This window comes from Ceratotherium simum, chromosome 6 (genome assembly GCF_057802395.1).
Source record: "Ceratotherium simum simum isolate JZ-2026a chromosome 6, ASM5780239v1, whole genome shotgun sequence".
Lineage (NCBI taxonomy): Eukaryota > Metazoa > Chordata > Mammalia > Perissodactyla > Rhinocerotidae > Ceratotherium > Ceratotherium simum.
Window position 1 is genome coordinate 51303435 of NC_141905.1, and position 25670 is coordinate 51329104.

At 34.8% G+C, this 25670-nt stretch overlaps 1 protein-coding gene across 7 annotated transcripts in view; it reads left to right on the top strand.

The window, feature by feature from the left end:
- The window catches only part of KIF20B (kinesin family member 20B), a 78175-nt gene that overhangs the window by 175 nt on the left and 52330 nt on the right, over positions 1–25670 (top strand). For 2 of the 7 annotated variants that reach the window (XM_087432256.1, XM_087432259.1), the window contains exons 1-15: positions 6–2204; positions 2567–2714; positions 11480–11566; positions 11683–11799; positions 12278–12416; positions 13023–13207; positions 15190–15226; positions 15807–16034; positions 17306–17417; positions 19097–19168; positions 19265–19411; positions 20088–20250; positions 20764–21051; positions 24524–24663; positions 24949–25087. In XM_087432256.1, coding sequence (XP_087288382.1) covers positions 2568–2714; positions 11480–11566; positions 11683–11799; positions 12278–12416; positions 13023–13207; positions 15190–15226; positions 15807–16034; positions 17306–17417; positions 19097–19168; positions 19265–19411; positions 20088–20250; positions 20764–21051; positions 24524–24663; positions 24949–25087 — 2001 coding nt within the window. In that variant the 5' untranslated portion in view covers positions 6–2204; position 2567. Of the gene's footprint in view, positions 1–5; positions 2205–2566; positions 2715–11479; positions 11567–11682; positions 11800–12277; positions 12417–13022; positions 13208–15189; positions 15227–15806; positions 16035–17305; positions 17418–19096; positions 19169–19264; positions 19412–20087; positions 20251–20763; positions 21052–24523; positions 24664–24948; positions 25088–25670 lie in introns of those variants that run through there. The other 5 variants (XM_087432254.1, XM_087432255.1, XM_014785530.2 and 2 more) reach the window with 5 other exon arrangements.

A 25670-nucleotide genomic window follows, 5' to 3' on the forward strand; every position in this document is an offset into this window, starting at 1 on the left:
GGGAAACGGCTCTGGTAGTGTGAGCCCCTTCTGACGGGGCTCGTGACGCCCCTGAGGTTACTCTCAGGAACTGGGTTGCGGAGCAATGGGGGATCCTGGGGCACGGGGTGCACTTCGCAGAGTTGAGCCCTACTACTTGTGTTAGAGTTTAAATCTCGTCTCCACCGCATATTAGCTGAGGGACGCAAGGCAACGTATTTAATCTCTCTAGAGGAGTTTCCTCATCTGTTAAAGGGTAATAATAATGGTACCTTCCTCTTCGGACCCTTAGGAAGATAAAACGATGATAGGTAAAATTGTTTGAAACAGTGCCAGTATATAGTAGGCACTAAGTGTTTGCAATCATTAATATTTTTGTTGTTGCTGCTAGTAACAATATTGCCATTGCCGAACCTAGTATCCTGAATTCCTAAGGTGAGCGCTTTGCTCGGCAAGAGACATGATCTCTTTTTGGGGGGAGCCCTGCTGTGGCCGTTTGTGCATTTATTTCCAGGCTGCTGCCCGTGCCTGGGGCTTGCCCTTCTTGGGCTTTGCAGTGCCAAGCGGAAGGGGGTGTGTGTGGCCAGTGCAATGAGTGCTGTCATCCCCCGTTTTAGAAGGTTTCCCCTATCTCGTTTTACTTTCTGGTTCAGTGACTCCTGCCCGGCACAGCTCGCTAACATCCTTGCTGAAGGACTAGTGGACACAAGTTCATGCCTTATGGGTTAGCTTCTTTTTAATCCCTGCTTAAGGTGATCAAATTCAGGTTTGTTTTTGTTTTTAAAACAAGGTAGCATGTTTACCCAGAAGCAGCATAGCAGTGTATATGTTTTGTTAGATCTTTAATACCTGAGACTTCAAGTTGAAAAATAATATCAAGAACTCATCAGTTAGTTGAGTAGACTTTTTGGGGGGCTATATTTTGTGGATGACATTCAGAAACCTCATTCAGTAGCAGATTTTGTTATTTTTCACCAGTTTTCAACCATGGAATCTCACTGGAGAGAAGATAAAGATGTAATTTCTCAGTCATGAGAACAGCCTTCTGAAATGAGAAAAGAGGTTTTGAACCCTGCTGTTGCTAAAGATAATATCGTTAAAAGAGTAGGACCAATTTTTTTTTTTTGGTATAAAGAATTTTATTTATTATCATTATTTCAGTCACTAGACAGTCACTACATAAATCTCTGAATTTGTTGTAGGGAATAAGAGTCGTATAAGACAAGTTCCTTGCCCTCAAGAAGTTTATAGCCTACTTAGGGAGGCCACACAGAAGTAGAAGTTAACTAAAAGTACAGGAAGTGACAGTACATCTCAACAATTTTATGAATGTTAAGAAGCAGTTTCTTCTTTGAAAACTGAACATATGAACAAGTATAAACTACTATAAGTTTTCTTAGGAGGTACAAGGTTCTTTTTAAGTAAGTAATTTTATAAAAGATTTATCAACACTTTTTTTGTGTGAGGAAGATTAGCCCTGAGCTAACACCTGTTGCCAATCCTCCTCTTTTTTGCTGAGGAAGGTGGGCCCTGGGCTAACATCGTGCCCATTTTCCTCTACTTTATGTGAGACACCTGCCACAGTGTGGCTTGATGAGGGTGCGTAGGTCTGCGCCTGGGATCCGAACCTGTGAACCTTGGGCTGCCAGAAGTGAAGCACGGGAACTTAACCACTACGCCCCCGAGTTGGCCCTACCACATTTTTTTTAAATAAAAAATTAATTGAAGGCAGAGAATGAAGCTTACCTTCTCGTTTCCTGGACATTTCCATAAAATCTGAGTTACGAAATGTCAAGCCAGTACTTTAATGTTTTTGTGGACTTTTCCCCCATGTTCTAGAGAAGTGGTTATTTGTTACTCTATCAGATACCCATTTTCTTAATTTTCACCCATAAATTTCATGTTTGAAATAGTGTATCAAACCGCATTTAAGTAATTTTCCCATTTTCATGACATCACTGATTATACAATAAAAACAAAAGCAATAAAGATATTAACCTTGTTTAATTGTATGGTTGGTTGATCCTGTAGTTTGCTGGGCCTTGTTGAAGATGTGTAATATCTTTCGTCTTTTTGAGATTTAGGAAAAATAAAAAACGAAAACAGCACTATTGTATTGAGTTGGGGAGTTTCAGGGCTGATCCAGGAAAAAGATAGGACCACAAGGTGGCAGTAGCACATAAGGAACTTGGTTGGGATAGCATTTTGACAAGATTGCATGCGAGGTAAGTCCCCCATAGCATGAGACCTTTACTATTTGATTTCTGAGAGGATTTCAGACAGAGATTGAATTTTTTATACTGTCTTTATGAAATCTCTTTGGATGAATCTACCATAGGTTGGATTATATGAATAGTAGTGGTAGGCTGTGTCCAATATTTGATTCAGAATCTGTAAGTAATTTGATCTTTTGTCTTTTCTATGGATCATCATGTTATAGATGAAGCAGTCTAATGTTGTCTTCTCTGGAAATCTAGTTATATGGAGAGAAGTAGTGGGTTGGACTCATAGACTTTTTTTTAAACTATGGGTGGCTTACATCCTGATTTGTTAAGGTTGTCTAAAGAAGTTACTGTTATTCTTGCAGAATGGAATCTAATTCACATCAAGATGGGGTGCCTAGACCATCTTATGTTTTTAGTGCTGACCCAATTGCAAGGCCTTCGGAAATAAATTTTGATGGCATTAAGCTTGATCTCTCTCGTGAATTTTCCTTAGTTGCTTCAAGCACTGAGGTAAGTACAAAAAAAGTATTATGTTGATTATCATGATTGAGTGGAAATGTGTGAGCACACACACACTTGGGGACAGGGATGGCTAGAGCAGAGCTTTCCAAACATGGGTATAAGGCACCCTTCTATCTCAGTAATTTTTTCTTGGTGTCCTAAATACATGATATTTCCTTTTCAAGTAGTAGGTCCAAACAGTAACTATCTATGCCCTAACCTAGTACCCATTGGAAAAAAACATTAAATAAAAAAAAAACATTTAATTTCATTCTTTAATAACCACAGTTATTTATTAATGGGATTTGTGTGCCTTTGGGGCACTGCACAATTTCTCAAGCTTTAGCATCAGATTAGACATTGCCGCTCTCATTTTCTAGTCCTCATTGTTTTGGGGCAGTACTTACTTATCACAGCAGCCACTGGAAAATCCAGCTTTGCAAAAATATGACATCATCAAAAGAAATAGTGTCATCTAATGTTGAAACTGTGAACTACTCGAGCTAATAGTTCATGGTATTCGGCATGTGTCAAGTACTGCTGTGATTCCCTCAAAAATGTAAAATATTCTACTATGCCCCTTGGAATTGCAAGCTGTAGTTTAAAAAATAATACATATTTTTAAAAATCAAAATAACTCAGTAGTGTTTAAGAAATAAAGGTCTGTCCACCACCCTACCTACTACCACTATAATGTTTGCTGTGTGTCTTTGTAGGCTTTTTCTTATACATTTAGTTTTCAGTCCATTTATATTCTAGTGTTAATCTTGATGCCTTAGAAAGAGGGACTAACCCATTTTATAAAGAATGATGGAAGGGGAAAGTGAGATATAGGGAACATAAATAAAAGAATAATACTTATTTAATATCCGTCATGTGCCAGGCTCTTTTACTTTAGCTAAATTAAAGAAAGAAAGAAAAGAAGGGAGGAAGGGATAAGTACCTCTTGGTATATAAATGGAATCGTACATTATGAAGTCTTTTGTGTCTGCCTTCTTTCACTTAACACAAGGTTTGGTAAACAATGGCCTGTTTTTGTATTGCTTACAAGGTAAGAATGGTTTTTACATTTTTAAATGGTTGAAGAAAAATAATGTTTCATGATGTGAAAATTATATGAAATTCAACCTTTGCTGTCCGTAAATAAAGTTTTGTTACATGACAGCCATGCTTATTGGCTTACTTATTTTCTAGGTCTGCCTTTTCAGTATAATGGCAGAGATGAGTAGTTGTGACAGAGACTGTAGGCCTGTAGAACCTAAAATATTAACTCTCTGGCCCTTTACAGAAAAAATTTGCTGACCCCTGACTTAGCATGATGTTTTTGAGATTCATCATGCATCGTGTATCAATAATTTGTTACTTTTTATTGCTAAGTAGTAGTCTATTCTGCAGATATGCCACCTTTCCATTTACAATTTGATGGACATTTGGATGATTTCCGTTTTTCGGCCATTGCAAGTAATGCTACTTTGAACATTCCTGTGCAAGCCTTTCTGTGAACCTGTATTTTCGTTTCTCTTGAGTAAATACTTAGGAGTAGAAATTGTGAGTCAAATGGCAAGTGCATATTTAACTTCGTAAGAAACTGCTAAACTGTTTTCCAAGGTGGCTGTATCAGCACCAGCAATGTATGCAGATTCCAGTTCTTCTACCTCTTTGCCAGCACTTGGTAATTTTGGGAGTATAGTAGTACCTTATTGTGGTTCTAGTTTGCATTTCCCTAATGAGCACTTTTTCAAATTTGTTGGCCATTCCTATACTTTCTTTTGTAAAATGTCTCTTCAAATCATTTCTCCATTTAAAAAATTAGGTTGTCTTATTATTGATTTGTGAGAGCTCTTTATATTGTGATACATATCCTTTATCAGATTAATGATGTCTTGATTAGCAGAGGTTTTTAATTTTATTTATTTATTTTTTTTGTGAGGAGATCAGCCCTGTGCTAACATCCGCCAATCCTCCTCTTTTTTTTTTTTTTTTTTTTTGCTGAGGAAGACGGCCCTGGGCTAACATCTGTGCCCATCTTCCTCCACTTTATATGGGACGCCGCCACAGCATGGCTTGCCAAGCAGTGCGTCAGTGCGCGCCTGGGATCCGAACCAGCGAACCCCGGGCCGCCGCAGCGGAGCGCGCGCACTTAACCGCTTGCGCCACCAGGCCGGCCCCTAGAGGTTTTTAATTTTAAAGAAGTCCAATTTAACTATTTTTTCTTTTATGATTTATTTTTTGTCCTCTCTAAGAAATCTTTGCCCAAGGTCCTGAAGATTTTTTTGTACATTTTCTTCTAGAAACAATTATAGGGCTGGCCCCGTGGCTTAGCGGTTAAGTGCGCGCACTCCGCTGCTGGTGGCCCAGGTTCGGATCCCGGGTGTGCACTGATGTACCGCTTTTCCGGCCATGCTGAGGCTGCGTCCCACATACAGCAACTAGAAGGATGTGCAACTATGACATACAACTATCTACTGGGGCTTTGGGGGAAAAAATAAATAAATAAAATTATAGAAACAGTTATAGCTTTCATTTTAATGGTTATATTTGTTATCCATCTTGAATTAGTTTTTGTGTATAGTTGATGTAGGGGTCCAGCTTTTTTTTTTTTTAACCTCCGTATCTAATTATTTCAGCATTATGTATTGAAGAGACTTTCTTTTCCCCATTGAAATTATTTTGGTACCTTTATTGACAGTCACATGACTGTGTATCTATGTGTAGATCTGTTTCTGGATTATTCTCTTCCATTGACCTATTTGTCTGTCCTTATGCCTATACCTCACTGTCTGTTTTTTTAGCTAAAATTCTTGAAATCAGGTAGTGTGAATTCTCCAACTTTTCTTTTTTAGGAATATTTTGGCTTTTCTAGGTTTTTTGTGTATTTGTAAATTTTGGAAATGACTTAACCAGTTTCTGCAAAATAGCCTATTGGGACTTTTGGCTGGGATTGCATTAAATCTATGAATCAATTTGGAGAGAATTGTCTTTTTAATAATGTTGAGTGTTTTAATCCATGAACATGGTATATTTCTCCATTTATATAGGTCTTTAAAGTCTTAACAGTGTTTTGTACTTCTCAATGTAGAGGCCTTTTATGTCTTGTTAAATATGTTCGTACACATTTCATGGTATTTGATACTATTGTAAGTTATATTTTTAACGGCTTTTTTGAAGTATTAAGATACCATAAACTGCACATATTTGAAGTATAGACTTTGACAAGTTTTGACATATGTATATACTCATGACACCATCACTACAATCAAGATAGTGAATATCTCTATCACCACTAAAAGTTTTCTTGTGCCTCCTTGTAACCCCACCCTCCCATCACACCTCCAAGTAACCACTGGTCAGGATTCTGTTAGTATACATTAGTTTGCACTGTCTGGATGGAGTTTTATATAAATGGAATCATAAAGTATGTACTCTTTTTTGGTGAGGGGATCTGGTCTCATTTGCTAAGTGTAATTATTTTGAGTTTCATGCATGTTGTGTGTATCCATAGGTCATTCCTTTTTATTGTTCATTGTTTGGGTATGCCACAATTTGTTTATCCATTCACTTGCTGATGGACATTTGTGTTATAGTTTTTGGCTATTTCAAACAAAGCTTCTAGAAACATTTGTATACAGAGCTTTTTCTGGACATATATTTCCTTTTTTTTTTCTTGGATAAATACCTAGGGATGGAATGGCTGGGTCGTTTTTAAGAAACTACCAAACTTTTCCAAAGTGGTAATAGCATTTTACATTTCCAGCAGCAGTGTTTGAGAGTTCTTATTTATTTGTTTTCTTTGTGAAGAAGATTAGCCCTGAGCTAACATCCAATGCCAATCCTCCTCTTTTTTTTTTTTTCTTTTGTGAGGAAGATCAGCCCTGAGCTAACATCTGATGCCAATCCTCCTCTTTTTGCCAAGGAAGATTGGCCCTGGGCTAACATCCATGCCCATTTTCCTCCACTTTCTATGGGATGCCACCACAGCGTGGCTTGACGACTGGTGTGTTGGTCCGCACCCGGGATCTGAACCTGTGAACTCCGGGCTGCTGAAGCGGAGCATGTGAACCCAACCCCTACACCACTGGGTCGGCCTCTAGACTTTATTTTTTAGAGCAGTTTTATGTTCACAGCAAAATTGAGCAGAAGGTACAGAGATTTCTCATATATCCTCTACCCCTACACATGCATAGCTTCCCCCATTATCAGCATCCCCCACTAGAGTGGTACATTTGTTACAGTTGATAAACCTACGTTGACACATCATTATCACCCAGAGTCCATAGTTTACATTACAGTTAGCTCTTGGTGTTGTACATTCTGTGAGTTTGGACAAATGTATAATGATATGTATCCACTATTATGGTATTGTACAGAGTATTTTCACTACTCTAAAAATCCTCTATGCCCCACCTGTTCATCCCTTCCCCGCCCCCACCAACCACTGATTTTTTTAACTGTCTCCATAGTTTTGCCTTTTCCAGAATGTCCCATAGTTGGAATCATACAGTTTGTAGCCTTTTCAGATTGGCTTCTTTCACTTAGTAATGTGCATTTAAGGTTCTTCCATGTCTTTTCATGGCTTGATAGTTCATTTCTTTTTAGAACCGAATATATTCCATTGTCTGGATGTACTACAGTTTATTTATCCATTCACCTACTGAAGGATATCTTGATTGTTTCCAGGTTTTGGCAATTGTGAATAAAGCTGCAATAAACATCTGTGTGCAGGTTTTTGTGTGGACATAACTTTTCAGTTTTTTTGGGTAAATACCAAGGAGCACAATTGCTGGATCATATGGCAAGATTATGTTTAGTTTTGTAAGAAACTGCTAAATTGTTTTCCAAAGTGGCTGTACCGTTTTGCATTCCCACCAGCAGTGAATGAGAGTTCTTATTGCTCTCCACATCCTTGCCAGCATTTGGTGTCAGTGTTCCAGATTTTGGCCATTCTGATAGGTGTGTAGTGGTATCTCGTTGTTTTAATTTGCATTTCCTTGATGACATGATGTGGAGCATCTTTTCATATACTTATTTGCCATCTGTATATTTTCTTTGGTGAGGTGTCTGTTAAGGTCTTTGGCCCATCTTTTTAATCAGGTTGTTTATATTCTTATTGTTGAGTTTTAGGAGTTCTTTGTATATTTTGGATAAAAGTCCTTTATTTGATATGTCTTTTCCACCTATTTTCTCCCAGTCTGTGGCTTATCTTTTCATTCTCTTGACAGTGTCTTTTACAGAGCAGAAATTTTTTTTTTTTTTTTGTGAGGAGATCAGCCCTGAGCTAACATCCGCCAAGCCTTCTCTTTTCTTTTTGCTGAGGAAGACGGCCCTGGGCTAACATCTGTGCCTATCTTCCTCCACTTTATATGGGACGCCGCCACAGCATGGCTTACCAAGCAGTGCGTCGGTGCGCGCCCGGGATCTGAACCAGCGAACCCCGGGCCGCCGCAGTGGAGCGCGCACACTTAACCGCTTGCGCCACCGGGCCGGCCCCCAGAGCAGAAATTTTTAATGTTAATGAGGTCCAGCTTATCAATTATTTCTTTCACAGATCATGCTTTCTGTGTTGAATCTAAGAAGTCATTGCCAAAGCCAGGGTCATCTAGATTTTCTAGGAGTTTAATAGTTTTGCATTTTACATTTAGATTTGTATCCATTTTGAGTTAATTTTTGTGTTTAATAAGGTCTGTGTCTAGATGAATTCTTTTGCATGTGGATGTCCAGTTGTTCCAGCACCATTTGTTGAAAAGACTGTCTTTGCTCCGTTGAATGCCTTTGCTTCTTGTCAAAGGTCTGTTGACTGTATTCATGTGGATCCACTTCTGGGCTCTCTCTTCTGTTCCATTGATGGATTCTTTTCTTTTGCCAATACTACACTTTCTTTATAGTATGTCTTGAAGTTGGATTGTCAGTCCTCCAACTTTGTTCTTCTCTTTCAATTTTATATTGGCTAGTCTGCATAGTTTTATTTTAGCCATTCTAATAGGTATGTGTTGGTATCAAATTGGTATTTTTATTTACCTAATGACTAAAGATGTTGAATATGTTTTCATGTGCATATTTGCCATTTGTGTATCTTCTTTGGTGAAGTGTCAATTTAAATCTTTTGCCCATTTAAAAAAAATTGGGTTGTTTTCTTGTTATTTTAAGTGTTCCTTATAGTTTTTCCAGATACATCTGTTTATCAGCTATATCCTTTGCAAATATTTTCTCCCGATCTATAGCTTGTCTTTTCATCCCTTAACAGTGTTTTTTGAAGAGAAGTTTTTAATTTTGATGAAGTCCATTAAATCAATTTGTTCTATTATGGATTGTGCTTTTGGTGTCATATAAGGAATCTTTGCCTAACTCAAGGCCACAAAGATTTTATTCTATGTTTTCTTTTAGAAGTTTTATAGTTTTAGTTTTACATTTAGGTCTGTGATCCGTTTTGAATTACTTTTTATATGCAATGTGAGATGTGTATCCAAATTCTTCTTTTTTTTGCATATAGATATCCAATTGTTCTAGCACAATTTGTTGAAAAAGCTGTCCTTTCTGTACTGCATTTCCTTTGCACCTTTGTCATAAATCAGATGTCCTTATATGTAGACGTTTATTTGTGAATATTCTGGTCTGTTTTCCTATCTATTTGTCTTTCTGCCAGTACCCCACAGTTTTGATTACTGTAGCTTTAAAGTAAGTGTTGAAATCAGGTAGTGTTTGTCCACGAAATTTCTTCTTTTTTGGAATTGTTTTGACTGTTCTAGGTACTTTGCATTTATATGTGAATTTTTAAATGAGCTTATCAATTGCAACAAAAAAAAGCCTCCTGGGATTTTGATTCTAACTGCATTGAATCTGTAGATCAGTTTTCGAAGAATTGACATCTTCACAATATTGAGTCTATCAAATGATGAACAAGGTGTATCACCATTTATTTTGAGCCCCTTTAATTTTTCTGAGCAGTGTTTTGTAGTTTTCAGTGTATAGGTCTTTTACATCTTTTGTAAGATTTATCCCTAGATATTTCATAATTTTTGATGCTATTGCAAATGGTATTGCTTTTTAAAATCAGTTTCTGGCTGTTTCTTCCCAGTATATAGGAAAATAATTGATTTTGCATATTGATCTTGTATCATGCTACATTGCTAAACTCATTTAAAAGTTCTAGTAACTTTTTTGTAGATTCTTTTGGATTTTTCTATGTAGATGTTCATGTTGTCTGTGAATAAAGGCAATTTTATTTCTTCCTTCCCAATCTGGATATCTTTTATTTTTTTCTTTTCTTTCTTTTTTTTTTTTTTTTGCCTGATTACATTGTTTAGAACTTGTAGTATAGTACAGAAGTAGTGAGAGCAGAAATTCCTGTCTTGTTATTCATTTTAGATTTAGCCTCTCACCATTAAGTATGATGTTAGCTGTAGGTTTTTTGTAAATGCCCTTAACAGGTTAAGGAAGTTCCATTTTATTCAAGTTTGCCAAGAATTCTTATGAACGGATCTTGAATATGCATGTCATCAGTCAAATACTTTTTTTACATCTATTAGAGATAAAAGTTTCTTCTCATTTATTCTTTTAATGTAGTTAATTACCCTAATTGATTTTTGAGTGCTGAATTGACCTTGCACTCCTGGAATAAACATTTTTTGGTCAGGATGTATGATCCTATTTTATATATTGGCTAAAATTTTTGTTAGGAAATTTTTGCATCTATCTATTAGGCATATTTTGTAATTTTTTCTGAGGGTATCTCTCTCAGGTTGTGGTGTCAAGGTTATGTCAAACTCAAAATTAGTTGAGAAGTGTTCTCTCTTTCTAATTTTAAAGAGTTAATCTGTGACTTGTATGATTATATCTTTTAATGTTTGAGAGAGAGACCAATGAATTACCAGGGCTTGGATTAATTTTTTTTGTGTGTGGGATTAATTGTTTGAATGAAAGTTGAATTTCCCTAATAGATAGAGGATTATTCAGATTTTCTAGTTCTTGTGTCTTTTTTGGTAAGTTGTGTTTTTCAAGTAATTGTTTCCTTTTTACTTTTTAAAAAAATTTAAAACATTTCTTTAAAATTATTTAAAAAAAATGGACTAAGCTCATTTCTTCCCCAAAGAAGCAGCAAAAAAATTCTAAATGTGTGATTGAATTGAGTATTTGGATTAGTAGACTATTCTGGTTATTTGTGATTTATTCTAGTATGTTCTGTGTTTTAGTGACTTAGAGCCTTGTTATTTGTATTAGTTCTTTTTTTTTCCCCCCAGGGGAAGATTCTCCCTAAGCTAACATCTGTTGTCAATCTTCTTCCTTTTTCCTTCCTTCCCCCCCATGCAAAGCCCCAGTACATAGTTGTGTATAGTTGTAAGTTCTTCTGGTTCTTGTATGTGAGCCGCTGCCACAGCATGGCTACTGACAGACAAGTGGTGTGGTTCCACGCCTGGGAACCGAACCCGGACTGCTGAAGCAGAGTGTGCCAAACTTTAACTGCTAGGCTGTCAGGGCAGGCTCTATTTGTATTAATTTTAAAGATTAGGATTTAATGACAAAAAGGCATATTGTAAACTTCAAGTATAAATATAGAAGGTAGAGGAAATTGAATCTTTTGTGGTATATTTTGTTTTTTTAAAAATAGATTTGTTTTTCTTTAAACATATAAAATGGTTAAAAATAGAAGACTCACTGTTTGGTTAGAGGTTCTGTATAATCTCAGGTTATGTAACAATCAGCCACTTTAAAAAAAGATGATCTCTGAAAAACTGTATTTTGTATTTTTTAAATACAGTTATTTTCTTCTTCTTTTTAAGGCAAACAGTTTGGAATCCAAAGATTATCTCCAGGTTTGTCTTCGAATAAGACCATTCACACAGTCAGAAAAAGAACGTGAGTCTGAGGTTTGTGTTGAATCTAATTGGGATTTAATATTTTACTTCCATTACATGGAGACAATACCATTGCTTTTATTTATTTATTGTGGGTTTATTTTTATTTGTTTATTTGTGTGCTCTAGGGCTGTGTGTATATTCTGGACTCACAGACTGTTCTGCTGAAAGATCCTCAAAGCATCCTTGGTCGGTTAAGTGAGAAAAGCTCTGCACAGATGGCACAGAAATTCAGTTTTTCCAAAGTAAGTAGCCCTGTGAAACTGAAGATTTTCCTTTTAAGAAAAAGAGACTTGGCTTAGGCTAAATTGCTACATAATTGTATATAATGAACTGTATATACATCTTGTGCTTATGGAACTTAGATCTTAGGCACTGGTATTTTTTTCTCAAGGGTAGGACTCAAATTTCAGATCTGTAAATATATAATTGGAGATGAATAAATCACTGTGTAGTTCTTAAAACTTTTTTTTTAAGAAATATTCTTTTCAAATTTTAGATGAAAACTTGATTGGCTGGGTCAGATATCTATCTTGAAGACTTTCTGACAGTAGTTACACTATTAAGTATATTGTGGGAATCAGGGCTATGGCTCCTATTTGAAGAATGAATCTTAGAAAACAAATGTTTTTACTTTTTAAAACATGAGAGATAGGGTGGAACTCATTGTGAATATTGACTTGAATTTTCTAAAAAAACTTGTTTTAAAAAATTCTTATTTAGGTTTTTGGCCCAAAAACTACACAGAAAGAATTCTTCCAGGATTGCATTATGCAGCCAGTAAAAGACCTGTTGAAAGGACAAAGTCGGCTAATTTTTACTTATGGGCTAACCAATTCAGGAAAAACATATACATTTCAAGGTAAATTATTTTATTTTTGCTGGAATGGAAAAAAGCACTAATATTCACTCATTTTCATAATACTTGCATGTAATTATGTTTACTAATATTCACTCATTTTCATAATACTTGCATGTAGTTATGTTTTCATTACCTAGTACACTTGTTCCATTTTTAATAGTAATAGTGTATTGAATGTGTATTGCTGATGGCTTTTAATTCAGATTGATTTGATTAATTTGTGAAACTACCCATGTAATAGAGAATTAAATGATAATGAAAGTTCAGCAAAGGATTGATGTGACATGGTGAATTAAGCATGGGTAACCAGGGAAACACTTTATATTTCATTTTACTGTTATACTTTGTGATTATAAGTGATTGCAAATCTTATGGCCTGATCTGAATATAAAATTTCAGGTTTTGCCTCATAATAATAGTTGATAATATGTCGGTTATACAATGAAGACCAAAGTGATGGAAAACTGAGTAATCCTTCAACTTCTCTCACTTTTGTCTTAGCTGTTTACTCTTGTCTATTGGTAATATAAAAGGACCCTTGATAGTCCAGGAATGTTTCCGCTTTCCTAATATTCTGAGAGTATAAAACAAAAATTCTCTTCACAGGCACAGAAGAAAATGTTGGCATTCTGCCTCGAACTTTGAATGTGTTATTTGATAGTCTTCAGAAAAGACTATATACCAAGATGAACCTTAAACCACATAGATCCAGAGAATACTTACGGTTATCACCAGACCAAGAGAAAGAAGAAATTGCTAGCAAAAGTGCATTGCTTCGGCAAATTAAAGAGGTATGAAATATTTTAGTATGTAAAATATATATAAATCATGACCTTTCATAAGCTCTTTGTTTCAGCATATATTGGACTGTTTTGTGGTCGTGGTGGTGATTGTCTTCTTTTTTTGAGAAAACTAATATATTAAAAGCTTGTTTGGAGACTTCTCTTCTCATTTTATATTGTACAAATAGCAGAAATGTTTAAACATCACAAATGTAAATAGTTATGAAATCTTTTTTGGTGGTTGTAGAAGCAGCATTGTATTTTTTGTGTGATGATTTTGAAAAATTCTTTTTTTAATTGTGCAAGTGATACGTATACACAAAACCTAAACAAGGGAATGTGAAAAATAAAAAGTGGAAATTTGTTATAATTCCATTCCTGAAGAGAAAACCACCATTGACATATTGGAAGGTCTTCTTTTTAATTTTTTTCTCTTGGTACAAAATCTATATACAGAGTTTTCTATATATGTCTGTATATACACATACAAACACAGTCATGTATATGGTTGCATATATCTTCATATCTTTTTCCTTGTATGTAGGATATAGTCTTTTTTTTTAAAATGAGATTTTAATATACATATGTTCTGTAAGTTACTCTTTCATTTAACATCTCTTAAATCTCTTACTACCTTAATACACGTCTGTTATCTGTTAAGTTATGTGTTTACCTCTTTTTCTTTTTTTTAATTAGTTTTTTCATGAATAAGTTTTTTTTTTTTAAAAGTTATACTTGCCGGGCCGGCCCCGTGGCTTAGCGGTTGAGTGCATGCGCTCCGCTGCTGGCGGCCCGGGTTCGGATCCTGGGTGCGCACCGACGCACCGCTTCTCCGGCCATGCTGAGGCCACGTCCCACATACAGCAACTAGAAGGATGTGCAGCTATGACATACAACTATCTACTGGGGCTTTGGGGGGAAAAAATAAATAAATAAAATCTTAAAAAAAAAAAAAAAAAAGAAGTTGTTTATTTATTCCTCCTGTGCTGTCTGGATTTTGTGTTATGTTTTCAGGCATTTATCCTATTCGAGATTGTTAAAAACTATTAACAGTTTTTATAAGTATTTTCAAAATATTGATGGGGTTTTCTTTTTTAAGACATTTAGAAATCAGTGTTTCAAGGTAATAAAAAGTTGTTACTCAGTGGAGTTCAAAGTTCAGAGTCCATGACATGGTTTCTGAAAGTAAAATAGTATTTTAAACAAAAATTATGGAGATTGGTGGATAATTGCATATATAATTCATAAAGGAAATTAAAGTCATTGATAATGAAAAAATTTTTCCCTAACAAGTTATCCAGTTAAAACAAAATATTATTTTGCCTATGAAATTATTAATGTTAAAAAAATAAGATACACATTTTCATATATTGTTTATAGAAGTTTCTAGAAAGCAATTTGGCAGTATTATATTAAGAGTGAGAACTTAAAAAATTTTTATGTTTTCATCCACCAGTTCAGATTTAGGTATATATCCTAAGGAAATAATTAGAATGCAGAAGAAAAAATAATATATTAATATGTTTATCTTAGTGTTATTTTTACCAACAAAACTTTGCAAGAAATATAAATGCTCAATAATGGGGGAATAATTAATTCATTTCACATCTATTCAGTTATGCAGCCACCAAATGTTTACAAATAATTTTTAATTATAGAGAGAAAAGCTTACAGTGTAATAAGTGGGGAAAAGAATAGAAGGGAATATATTGAAATATTAATAGTAATTGCCTCTGAGTGGCAGGGATTATGTATAATGATATTCTTTTTAATAATCTTCTGTAGTTTCCCAAATTTCCTATTATGAGAATGTTTTATTTAACTAGGAAAAAAAATTAATAGAGGAGGTCATTGAGTTGAGTTGATGAAAGGTTGTGGTTTGGTTGATGACTTATTTGGATAGATAATCTACTGGTTATTTAACAATGGTTTTTATTAAAGATGAAAGATTTTTATTAAAGATAAAGATTAAAAACATCTTTCTTTTTTAGGTGGTTATGCATAATGACAGTTGTGATACTCTTTATGGTAAGGTTTCCTTTTTCTCTTAGCTTTAAAATGTTGGTTATATGAAATACAATGAAAAGCTTTTATTTATTTATTTACTTTATTTTAGCCCTGAGCTAACATCCAATGCCAATCCTCCTCTTTTTGCTAAGGAGGATTGGCCCTGGGCTAACATAAAGCTTTTAATTTTTGAATGACTCCTAGTGATTTAATTTCTTTAATCATATAGTCAGTAATACTTGGTAAATTGTACATAACTATGTGAATTGTCAGTCACTGTAAGGTACTATCACAGATATCCGTTTCACTAGTTGTAACTTGCATGTTGAATTCAAGAGAGAGACAGTTTTTCTTTGTCCTTCACATTTACTTTCAATTTGGTTCCTGAGCATAGTTTCAAAAAGAAAAGAAAGATAAGAAGCAGCCAAACTTTGGTTAATACAAATATTACTTACTCTGCTTTGATCCAAAAAGTGTATAACATTTTTGGTCAAAAGATTTAAGGATATTTGGTTTTTCAAGTCCAGTAGTCTTGTTCTGTACTGTTGTCTCATTTTTAGTCAATTGCTTAATTTTGATTATCCGTTTTCATTTTTTGTAGGAAGTTTAACAAATTCTTTGAATATCCCAGAGTTTGAAGAATCCATGAAAGATTGTGAACAAGCTAGCTTGAATATGGATAATAATATAAAATTTTCTGTGTGGGTTTCTTTCTTTGAGATTTACAATGAATGTATTTATGACTTGTTTGTTCCTGTGTCATCTAAGTTCCAAAAGAGAAAGATACTACGCCTTTCCCAGGATATAAAGGGCTATTCTTTTATAAAAGGTATACTAATGAGTATTTTTTATTTTATTGTTCTCAAGTTCCTTTCTCGGCCTTGTTATGGCTATAGGAAGGCAAACTGGAAATTGAAAAGTTTTATATTAATTGTTAACATCAAGATAGGAAAAGTTTGTGCTTTGGAAGTATGTTTTAGTATGTTAATTAAACCTGAATATTAAGGGGTAGGTTAGTATTGTGTTTGCTTGAGTATTGCTCATTGGATTTTTGGGGATGGGAAAAGCTGTGTGTGTTAATATTCACATTATTCTGCTGCCTTGTAACAGTGTCCCAACTTTGGAGCTATGGAATTGTTTCTGTTCGTCCACAGTGGTGTTTTTCCAACCTTTTGAAACTGCTACTCAGAGTAGGAGATACATACATATTAATAACATCATGACCCAGTACCTGCCTGTGTATACATGGATGTGTACAACTCAAAGTTTCATTAATTATGCTTAACTTTACTGTAGGGAATGCATGTTGATGTTTTCTGTAGTCTACATCATTTCTACAAAGTGCTGGTTATGACTCAATGAATTTGATCTCATGATTCACTAATGAATTGCAATCTGTAATGTCTCACAGCTAGGTAATTTTGTAAGTTTAATCTGTACTGTATTTTGTCTTTTTCTTTTTTTCTTCTGGATGTCTAACTCTAAGGAATCTTACCTATTTTTAATTTTCTCTTTGGCAGACTCTGTTGAAGAACACTAACTTTGTGTGTTTGTATAAAACTTAAATACTGGAAAACCATTATAATATCCTCTTGTATACCTCTTTTCTAGTGAAATACGGAATAGCTGAGTTGATTCCACTAGGAACGTGGAAAGATTATATATATTTTATAAATATATATATATATATATATTTTTTTTTTTTTGTGAGGAGATCAGCCCTGTGCTAACATCTGCCAATCCTCCTCTTTTTTTGCTGAGGAAGACGGCCCTGGGCTAACATCTGTGCCCATCTTCCTCCACTTTATATGGGACGCCGCCACAGCATGGCTTGCCAAGCAGTGTATTGGTGCGCGCCCGGGATCCGAACCAGCGAACCCCGGGCCGCCGCAGCGGAGCACGTGCACTTAACCGCTTGCACCACCGGGCTGGCCCCAAATATATATATTTTATATATAAATATATATAATATATATAAAAAGAAAGGTTCATTATATGTCTTTGGGAAAAGAGATTACACATCTTCAAAGAGATTACATTGCACAAGAAATGCTGTGTTTTTATAAATAGATATATGTCCTCTTTATTTTTTATTTAAAGATTTACAATGGATTCAAGTATCTGATTCCAAAGAAGCGTATAGACTTTTAAAACTAGGAATAAAGCACCAGAGTGTCGCCTTCACAAAACTGAACAATGCTTCCAGTAGAAGGTAAGGAGTAACCCTATGGTGTAAGCCTGAAGCACCCAGGGTATTCTGTGCTAATTTAAATACAACTAATTTAGATTAAAGTGGGCAGTAGGTTCTCTGATATGTTAAAGGAATTCATTCATAGGCATAAAAACATTCTGTAAAATGAAGAGCACTGAACTCATGAGATTATCAGGACTATTTCTTATTCTAACGTAAGATTTGCTAGTTTTTTTTTTAAAGATTTTATTTTTTTTTATTTATTTTTCCCCCCAAAGCCCCAGTAGATAGTTGTGTGTCATAGCTGCACCTCCTTCTAGTTGCTGTATGTGGGACGCGGCCTCAGCATGGCCGGAGAAGCAGCGCGTCGGTGCGAGCCCGGGATCCGAACCCGGGTCGCCAGCAGTGGAGCGCGCTCACTTAACCACTAAGCCACGGGGCCGACCAGATTTGCTAGTTTGCATGAAGTCTCTGACGTATTTTTACTCTTTGTTTATGTGCGTATATAAGCTCAATATTTTCCGAGTTGCCTGTGATGGTAGATTTTTCTCTGTCTTTCCCACTTACCCCATGAACACAGACACTAGGTGCATACTGAGTTATGACAAGATCTCAAGGGGCTAAGGAAGGATGTTTTTGATGGAAGGGATTGAACGGGATGAGACACAAAAGGAAATAAGTTTAAACAGTGAGATATTTATTTATTTATTTATTTAGTGAGGAAGATCAGCCCTGAGCTAACATCCATGCCAATCCTCCTCTTTTTGCTGAGGAAGACTGGCCCTGAGCTAACATTCGTGCCCATCTCTCCTCCACTTTATGTGGGACGCTGCCACAGCATGGCCTGACAAATGGTGTGTCGGTGGGTGCCTGGGAACCGAACCCGGGCTGCCAGCAGTGGAGCGCGTGCACTTAACTGCTATGCCACAGGGCTGGCCCCAGTGGTGAGATACTTAAAACAGGGTTTCTCTTAATGGAGAAAGAGCCCTGTCCTCTATACTCTATGGTATGAGGAAATTATATGATCTAGATAAGCCTGTATCTAGGCCAAATGTATTCTTTGCTTTAGGTATATATTCAAAGAAGATTAGCTGTACATAATACCATTTTAACTAATAATATGATCTTTGCAAGCAATTTGAGACTTTATTATAAGTGATTCCATTAATAGAAGTTGGAATGTTAAGCGAAGGAATAGATTTGAGGGATTTTGGACTAAGTGGAAGATAAGATATTTGGTTTTAGGCAGTCGGGTGTGTAGGTGACAGTGGAGCACTGAATTGAAATATCTGGCAGCTAGGGGCCAGCTCGGTGGTATAGTGATTAAGTGCGTGCACTCTGCTTTGGCGGACCAGGATTCGCAGGTTCAGATCCCAGGCGCGGACCTATACACTGCTTATCAGGTCATGCTCTGGCAGGCGTCCCACATAGAAAGTGGAGGAAGATGGGCACAGATGTTAGCCCAGGGCTTATCTTCCTCAGCAAAAAGAGGAGGATTGGCAACAGATGTTAGCTCAGGGCTAATCTTTCTCACCAAATAAAAAAAAAAAAGTAATATCTGGCAGCTAGTTGGAAAATGCAGTGCTGGAGCTATGGCCAGTATTAGGATCTAAATAGATGTTGATTTAGATGTGTCTCCTATTTAGATTGCAGAAATTAAAAATGAAAGATAACATATAATCTTTGTATATTTCTTTTAGTCACAGCATATTCACTATTAGAATATTACAGATTGAAGATTCTGAAATACCTCGTGTAATGCGAGTCAGTGAGTAAGTTAAGCATTCCTTAAATTGTAATTATTTTGAATTGTTTTGTTTTGAAGCACTTTTTAAGTTTTTTTATTTTTTTATTTTTGGTTAATTCAGATTGTCTTTGTGTGATCTTGCTGGTTCAGAACGAAGCATGAAGACACAGAATGAAGGTGAAAGGTTAAGAGAGACTGGGAACATCAACACTTCTTTATTGACTCTGGGAAAGTGTATTAATGTTTTGAAGAACAGTGAAAAGTCAAAGTAAGTGTTACTGAAAGTGTTATTAGCATATCAAGTATTAAAATATTTAAACTTCCAACTTTGCTAGTTTTAGTTCTTTTTTGTTTTTAACCTGCTTATGTAATGACTATGCGTGGATTATGGTTAAATAGTTAAGAGATCTTGGATTAAAAAAAATGATAGAAATAAAAAACAATGTCATTGATGCGAGTGACTCGTCAAGTAAGCACAATATTTTCCATAGCAAATATATATCAACAGACACTGTAGATAATAACTTTCTCGTGATGCTGTGTAGCATCTAAAACCAGTTTATTCTTACTAATGCATTGTATTCTTCTAGATGTGATAGGTTTCCATGTTAATTAGCATTTTAGGCTGAGTAAATTATAAATCAGCCTTCATTATTTCTAGTTAAGGTGCTTCATGGCACATTTTATAATTGCTTTACACTAGAGAACACAACCCAGTTCAATGTGATTTTCTTTACATTTTGCCTAGTGGGTTATTGTTAGTATTATTATTAGCAGTAGTAGTATTTAAAGAAAACTATATTAATAGAAAATGACTGTTTCAGGTGGAACTAATCACTAACCTAGAATTTAAGTCCATGATAGCTAGATTAATTATTTCTTTGTAAAATTTATCAGCATTCTGACTTACTGAGATTTGTTTTAACCTAAAATTTTTTCCATAGGTTTCAACAGCATGTGCCTTTCCGGGAAAGTAAACTGACCCACTATTTTCAAAGTTTTTTTAATGGTAAAGGGAAAATATGTATGATTGTCAACATCAGCCAATGTTGTTTTGCCTATGATGAGACACTCAATGTGTTGAAGTTCTCAGCCATTGCACAAAAAGTAAATATATTCCTTAAGCCTCTTATTATTAGAATATTAACAGTTTTTTTTCTTGGAGTAGATAATTCATTTTGCACTTATAACTGTAAACCTAAGAAATAATTGAAAATTAAAAATGTAAATATTTGGCCAAATAGGACATGGGAAAAGTATGAAAGTTACCCCTGCTAGGATTAAATTGATCTCAGTAATAAGTGTTAATAATAAACACCCATTACAGATTACAAGCATTCTTGCAACAAATTGTCTGCTCTGCCATCCGTTTCATTTAGTGGCTAATCTGGAAGCCACCTGCTAGGAATAGTACCAAGAACTTAACCTGAAGTATACATGTGTAATTAGCTTTTTTCTTATCAGAATGTTCATTTAAGGATGCTAATTCCTTCTTGTATGTTTGTATAGGATTTTTTTTAAAAGGCTTGAATTGTCTTTTGACTTAAATTTATAAGATCATTTTTTAGTGGACGGTTCTTGCCTTTCCTGTTTTTAAAATTACATTGGATATTTTAACAGGTTTGTGTTCCAGACGCTTTAAATTCCTCTCAAGAGAAATCATTTGGACCTGTCAAGTCTTCTCAAGATGTATCACTAGACGTTAATAATTCAGATGATAAAATATTAAATGTAAAAAGAGCCACAATTTCATGGGAAAGTGGTCTAGAAGATCTAGTGGAAGATGAAGATTTGGTTGAGGATCTGGAAGAAGCTGAAGAAAACCAAAATGTGGAAACTGAACATGCTGATGAACATCTAGATAAAACAGAGGAAGATAAGGCTTTCATTGGCCACGAGGAGAAGAGAGTATGTATTAAGAACTCATACTTCTAAGCTCGGTTTATTAGTATTCTTAAGTTAGAGTTAACAATTCTTAAGGCTTCCTCTCTTCCATTTTTTTCAACAATATACTAGATTTTTTATATCTTTTTTTGTGTGTGTGAGGAAGATCAGCCCTGAGCTAACATCCATGCCAATCCTCCTCTTTTTGCTGAGAAGACCAGCTCTGAGCTAACATCCATTGCCAATCCCCCTCCTCTTTTTTCCCCAAAGCCCCAGTAGACAGTTGTATGTCATAGTTGCACATCCTTCTAGTTGCTGTATGTGGGACGTGGCCTCAGCATGGCTGGAGAAGCGGTGCATCGGTGCGCGCCCGGGATCCGAACCCGGGCCGCCAGTAGTGGAGCATGCGCACTTAACCGCTAAGCCATGGGGCTGCCCTAGATTTTTTATATCTTAACTTAGTATTTTGAAAAATTTCAAAGCTACAGAAAGAAGAATACAGTGAACACCCATTTACACTTCACCTGGATTTGCTAGTTGTTAATATTTTACCGTATTTACTTTAATTCTCCATGAGTTTGTGAATACACATTTTTTTTTGCCTGTACCATTTGAAAACAAGATGCAGACATAATGACACCTTACAGCTAACTACAGCATATATTTCCTAAGAATGTGGACATTTTCCTCATGATCAATCACAAGACAATTTTCATACCTAAGCACTTTAGCATTGATACGATAATATAATCTGTTATACCGTCCATATGGAGATTTCTCCAGTGGTCCCAATATGTCCTTTATAACCACTTTGTTTTTGATCTGCAACCAGAGTTAACACATTGCTTTTGATTGCTATGTTTCTTTAGGTCTCTCTCATCTAGCATAGATATTTTGAAAAGTTGAGGCTAGTTGTCTTGTAGAATACCCCAGTCTGGCTTTGTCTGATTATTTCCTCATGATTCAGATTTAACACTTTAGGCAATCTTAGTATTTATTTGGGTGAAGTTGTGAATTTCCCATTGCATCGCATCAGGAGACACATGGTGTCTGCTTTCCCTGTTGTTGATGATGCTGAGTTTTGCTCACTTGGTTAAGGTATTGTCTTTCAGATCTCTCTTCATTGTAAAAATATATTGAGGCCATGTGAATATCTTGTTGCTCAGTATCCTTTCACCGAATGATTTTATTATACTCCACCAGACTTTCACTTTGCAGTCTTAAGTACAAGTGCTCAAAATGCCTTCCCAGTACCAATTATTCTGTTTCTTCAAAAACAAGAATTGCTTGGTTGTCTTATTTTTATGGTAAATAAGTAAGATTTTACAGTGGTTAAATCTTTTAGCCTCTGTCCAAATACAGTTCATACGTATGTTTAAGTTGTATCAATCCTGAAATTTAAATAATGTCCACAATACCAGTTCCCCTCATTAACTGGCCATAATTACGTATGTATACATGGAGTCTTCTTACCAGTGTTCTAAGAACATTGGTAACTGTGTGCTCATGCGTGTGCTTTAATGGTGTGGACTCATCTCACATCATAGTACTCTTTTGGACTGTAGAAGTCCAAGTAGATGGATAACATATTGGGTTAAATATTCTCATTTTAATAATTTACTTCAGAGTCCGTGAAAGCCATCGTTGCACCCGTGTTGTTTGGAAATGAGAATGAAAGTGTCAGATGCTATGAGTCCCAGTTTATCTGCTCAGTGTGTGATTGGATCTTGTTTACTTTGGGTCTCTGTAATGTAGTAATTCCATCAGTGACAGAAGAATCTATTAACAGTCCTATTTTTGTACTGATCTTCTCAAAGCTGAAGTTTACATATAATGTTGATTAAACGTGAAATGTTAGTAAAATTTCTGAATTTACTAAGGAAAAGTAATACTACAGTTTATAATGTATTACATAGTGTAAATGCGTATCTTATAACATTGACTAGGTACTTTAAAATAAAAAGTTTGTCCAAGTTTTTTCTAATATTTAACTTTTAAAAATGAAAATGGTTAGGCTTTGCATGCTTTATGTTAGCATTGGAGGATTGGGAGTATTAAAAATCATTATGAAATATATTGATATTAGCATGTTTATACTTACAATTCATTTAGCTAGAATAATCAATTAGAATTTTTTTCAGCAAAGACTTTATCAGATGCTAACAATGATAGAAAACTAATTGTTGTTGAGCATTATTAAAATAAACCAATATCCCAAGGTATTCCTACATTCATGCAGAATTCTCTTAAGTCTCCCACATTTCTTGTTCAGTAGTTACTATTTATTGTTTTAAACAGTGGGAAAGTGTGTGGTTGTTTAAAAATATAAAAGTATTGTGTAATCATGGTGGAATCTGGAAAAAGAAAAGGAGGAAGACAATTAAATATAAAGATCTCTCTATAATCTGCCATGGATTTTTACTATACATTACTGATTTTCTTCATTTAAAAATAAATTATGAAAAGTGTGTATTGTTAATTTGTCATCATTATTCCTTACAGTAGTTTACTATAAGATGGATCCATAATTGAACCAGTCTCTTATGTTTGACTTTTGAGTTGAGTTTTACTTTTTCTTTATTTAGATACAGCCACTACCACAAAATAACAATGCTGTGATAACCATTCTTATAGCCAAAACACTGGGTCCTGTTATATAATTATATTCTCAGTGTAAGTTCTTAGAAGTGGAATTTCAGAGTCAGGATATGCATAGAAATATTTTCAGATATAAAATTGAGACATTGAAAGATCTGTAGCTTTGAGAGAGTTTATTGGTTAATTTATTATTGAGAAACTTTAATCAGAAACCTTAGAATATCAGGTTGTTTTCTTAATGCTATAATTTATTTTATTATGAATCTATACTGACCATATCAAGTGTTAATTGCTTTATTCATTTTCCATATTATGTGATTATGTGTTTTCAAAGGCTATAGAGTTGTTGCTCACATTTGGATTATAAAAGCCCAATAAGATAAGTTTATGTAACACCTCTCTTTATCATTTTGGAAAGTGTTTGAGGTTCTTAGTAATTAATCTATGTAACACTTAGGCTTTAGATTTTGATAGACTAATTTAAAGCTCAACCTTAAACATTTACCACAGACCTGGTCCTTACTTTCCCCACCCACGAAATAGGGATGCTGCTACCAAGCTCACAGAAGGTTGTGTGGATTGAATGAAATCAAATATAAATTCCACAAAGTAGTTCCTCTTGAATAATAGATGCTCACATTTTCTTTTTCTTTCTTAGTGTGGTAGCTAAATAGCAAGACATTTGAGTTACTATAAGTCTGTTTCTAAAATGTAATGATTTTTCAGATTAATGAATCTCTGTAAATGCATAATTTTCAGTGAGAATATTATTGCTGTTAAAAGGATGCATAATTATAATTGACTAGATGAAAAGAATTTTACTTTTGAAGACTTGGATAATATTTCTCTTGGGATGTATTTGTTCTTTTATTAGAATTTTAATATTTATATGTTTTAGAAACTGTTGGATTTAATAGAAGACTTGAAAAGAAAACTGATACATGAAAGAAAAGAAAAGTTAACATTGGAATTTAAAATTCGTGAAGAAGTTACACAGGAGTTTACTCAATATTTCGCTCAACGTGAAGCTGACTTTAAGTAAGTTATTTTTTTCATGTCCTGATAAAAATTGAGAATTTTATTTACTTATTATTGAATTTTTTTTTATTTACTTATTTTATTTTAGGTGGCTTCTGAATTCTGACCTCTTCTTTATATAGTCTTGAAAATACCTGTTACTAATCCCCATGGATTCTGAATTATACATGAATGATTATTTAAATATGCTTTGAATTTATAATATACTTAATCTTAGAAATTTAAAACAAAAACATAAAATAGTGCTTTTTCTGTTTCTTAATGGGATTAATTTGTGTTATGAAGGGAAACTCTCCTTCAGGAACGAGAAATGATAGAAGAAAATGCTGAATGTCGTTTGGCTATCTTCAAGGATTTGGTTGGTAAATGTGAGACTCAGGAAGAACCAATGAATGAAGATCGTGCCATGAAAGTTGAAACCGAAGTATGTTAACTGAAATATTAAATCCAGTGAGGTTGTTGATACCAGGGTTTAGTGTTCCACATCAATGATGAGAAACATTGATATACTTTAGAATTAAAAAACACTTACTATGTAGCTTTATTACAATTAAGGATGCTTTGTTAGGAATGTAAGCACAAATAATTTAAATATAGCTTTTGGACTTGGAAAAATTTTTATCTCTGTTATATCTCTCTCTCATTTTGGTGTTGCTTGAGTCATTGTATTGATTATAGGTAGATAGATTCTTTCCTGTCTGATTATGGGATACCCCTCTCAGATTTGTCTTAAACTTAAGTTTATAGGTATAAGGGACCTAGGGGGTCATTTACTTACTGCTTTGATTAAAACAAAAATGTTTATAGATAAAAAGGATTGCTTTTCCTTGCTGACTGACCATTCTCTACTCTTGAGAAACATTATCCTTTCCTGCTGCTATCACTGAAGCTAATATTGATCACGTCTTTTTGGGATTGTTGTTTGTTTTTTAATTCCTCAATTCAGGGGCATGGGATGATGATATCCAGGCTCTTGCTGTAGAACTATCATTAGGTGTACCTGACCT